A 2,550-nucleotide genomic window follows, 5' to 3' on the forward strand; every position below is an offset into this window, starting at 1 on the left:
ACACATATAAAGCCTTTAGTATACCCTAAGCACTCAATAAATGTTTACAATTATGACCCCTAACTTTTTACTCATGGGGACTGATGCAATTCCTTTTGAGCTCAAGACTGTTTGGGTCATTTCCTGTCACATGTGACCAAAACCTGAGACTGGAGCCTCCACACATACCCCTTCAGTGACCCCAGCCAGGGAATTCCTCACCGAGTCCTCAGGGCCGGACCTCTCGTCTCCAGAAGCATCCTGCTCAAAGACCTGGCGGGGGAGGCCCTTCTGTCGCTCTCGCTGTGTCTCCGTGGTGACGGGGCTGTATGCTGCACTCAGGTACTGATACCTAGCAGGAAACGGGGCTGGGCAGGTAGGGAGGGCTGAGGGCCCCCAGGGGCTCCCCAGTGTGTTCCGACACACCTACTCGGCCCCTACGAAGCCACCCTCCTCGTGCTCCACCTGACAAGTTTGCCTGCTCTTGCAGGGACAATGGGCAGATACACAGTAGGACCGGCTGCAGACATCAGCTCAGCCCTTTTGGGTTCCGAACCCCCTGAGCTGCCCCCAAGTCAGACTCACCTTCTGTGGACGATGACCCAGTCCTCGATATACATCTCCACTGCGGCCCTCACCTGAGCATCCAGTTTTCTGCAGTAAAAGAAGATCAGGGTAAACAGAGGCAGGGTCTCTGCGAATCCTTCTGCTAGCCTGTAAGGTTAGCACTGTCCTGCCTATTCCAGACAAGGAGAGACAGAGGCTCAGAGAAAAAGCATGGCTTGTCCAAGGTCACGGCCCAGCCAGGAGCTGAACTCGGGCGGTTGATGTGGATGGCAGAGACAGAGCGGAATCACAGGCCGAGAGGGTGTGGGGCTACCCACTCATCCTTGGGGATCCCGGGCTCTGTGGTCCGGCATTCCCGGGGCTGCAGCAGCAGCTCCAAGTCGTCAGCTGGGAATTCGACCAGGTCCCTGAGGGGCCCGGGCTCAGCGTCTGGTGGCCGGCTCAGAAGTACATCCTCAAAGTCCAGGGGCTCGACAACTTCAGTCAGTGGGACCTGGATTGGAGCAAAGTGGCTGTGATCGCACTGCCCAGGAGGCTGAGAGTGGAGGCGTGAGGCAGGGGTGGGTGCGTGCTGGCTTCAAACTCAAATAGGAGGGCGGTGGGAGCCATGGAGGGTGTTGGAGCTACGGAGGAGCCATGGAGGAGGGTGACCTCAGACTCTCCACCCCCACCTCAGCTTTCCCTGCCCTGCCCCTCCCTCCAGGGGCTCCAGGAAGGAAATCACACCCCATGCCTGGAAGGGCAGAAACTAACAGTGGAAGGAAAGAAATGTTGACAGAGGCCAGGCAAGACACAATTCCTAAATCCCTCCCAACCCTCTGGGCAACATGGATGGCCCCACCTCTCTTAGGCAAAAGCCACTCCCCTCCCCAACTTCCCTCCTCCATCCCCATCTGGGTGGTCCAGGTGGCTGGAGGTGGGGGACATCAGCGGGGAGCCACTCCCCCTGGACCACCCACAGGGTGACAAGCAGCTGCAGGGAGAGTGGCCACAGGAATTGGTGACAGTACGAGGACCAGGGCAGGGACTCCCTCCCCTCACACTGCTGGGTCTCTCTTGGTTTCCCCATAGGACAGGCCACAGGAGGGAGGGGATGGGATAGAACCTAGGCCAAGGAAGCCCCTACCTCTGTCTGAGAGAAGGCAGGGGGCTGAAGGTGGACCCCCCAAATACTTACCCCCAGGGAGCTGCTGCAGCGCCTGCTGGAGCTGGGGGAGCCACTGCGTTCCCGGGACACCTGCTTCCGCACCTCTGCGGCCACCGTCCTGCAAAGACAGAGAGGGGGCCACTGGGGACAGGAAAACTCAGGCAGTGGGGCCGACAGATTCCTGCTAGGAGGAAAATTCAACTTGTGGAAAGGAATAAATAGGCCAAGGGCCAAGAGAACCAGGAGTGCTGAGGCTTTAAGAGCCCCCAGCTCCCAGTTCCCCCAACCTCTTCCCCATCAAGCACAGATCAGGAGAGGGGAATGCTGCCACCAGTGGGGTTTAAAGCCATCACGGACTCTCCTTCCCCTCCCAGCTGGGCCTGTGGCCTTCCAGGTCTGGAGGGAGGCCCACGGGTCCCTGGCCTCTGTTCCCTCATCTGGGGGACCTCTGTCCACACTGCTGTTCCTCAACACACCCAGCTCTGCCCCGGGACCCCATCCAGAACATACATCCCTTCCCATCCTTGCTTTGGGGCCTGGATAAGTCATTTCCACCTCTGAGCCTCAGTTTACCCATCTGTAGCTGATGCCCTGACTTCACAGGGCTACTGGGGAGGGCGGAGCCTGGGGCCTGGCCTGAAGTCACAGAGATCTTGAGATGAGGCCATTGTGTCAGAGGTCAACCTGGCCTGGGGGGCCCAGAACTCGGAGGCCTTTTAAGTAACCCCATGCAACCAAGGTGGGCCCTGGGGCCTTCCTGGGCCACCTGGATCTGAGCAGGCCTTCAAAATCAGGGAGGATGGCTGGGTGTGGTGGTTCACACCTGTAATCCCAGCACTTTGAGAGGCTGAGGCGGG

At 59.0% G+C, this 2,550-nt stretch overlaps 1 protein-coding gene across 1 annotated transcript in view; it reads right to left on the bottom strand.

The window, feature by feature from the left end:
- The window catches only part of LOC105550163 (dedicator of cytokinesis protein 6-like), an 11,629-nt gene extending 11,030 nt beyond the window's left edge, over positions 1–599 (bottom strand). The window contains exons 1-2 of the mRNA XM_011995052.1: positions 565–599; positions 202–331 (exon numbers count right to left, since the gene is read on the bottom strand). Coding sequence (XP_011850442.1) covers positions 202–331; positions 565–599 — 165 coding nt within the window. The remainder of the gene's footprint in view (positions 1–201; positions 332–564) is intronic.
- Positions 600–2,550: the final 1,951 nt, after the last annotated feature.

The sequence above is a fragment of the Mandrillus leucophaeus genome, unplaced genomic scaffold (genome assembly GCF_000951045.1).
Source record: "Mandrillus leucophaeus isolate KB7577 unplaced genomic scaffold, Mleu.le_1.0 Scaffold112, whole genome shotgun sequence".
In the NCBI taxonomy this organism is placed as follows: Eukaryota; Metazoa; Chordata; class Mammalia; order Primates; family Cercopithecidae; genus Mandrillus; species Mandrillus leucophaeus.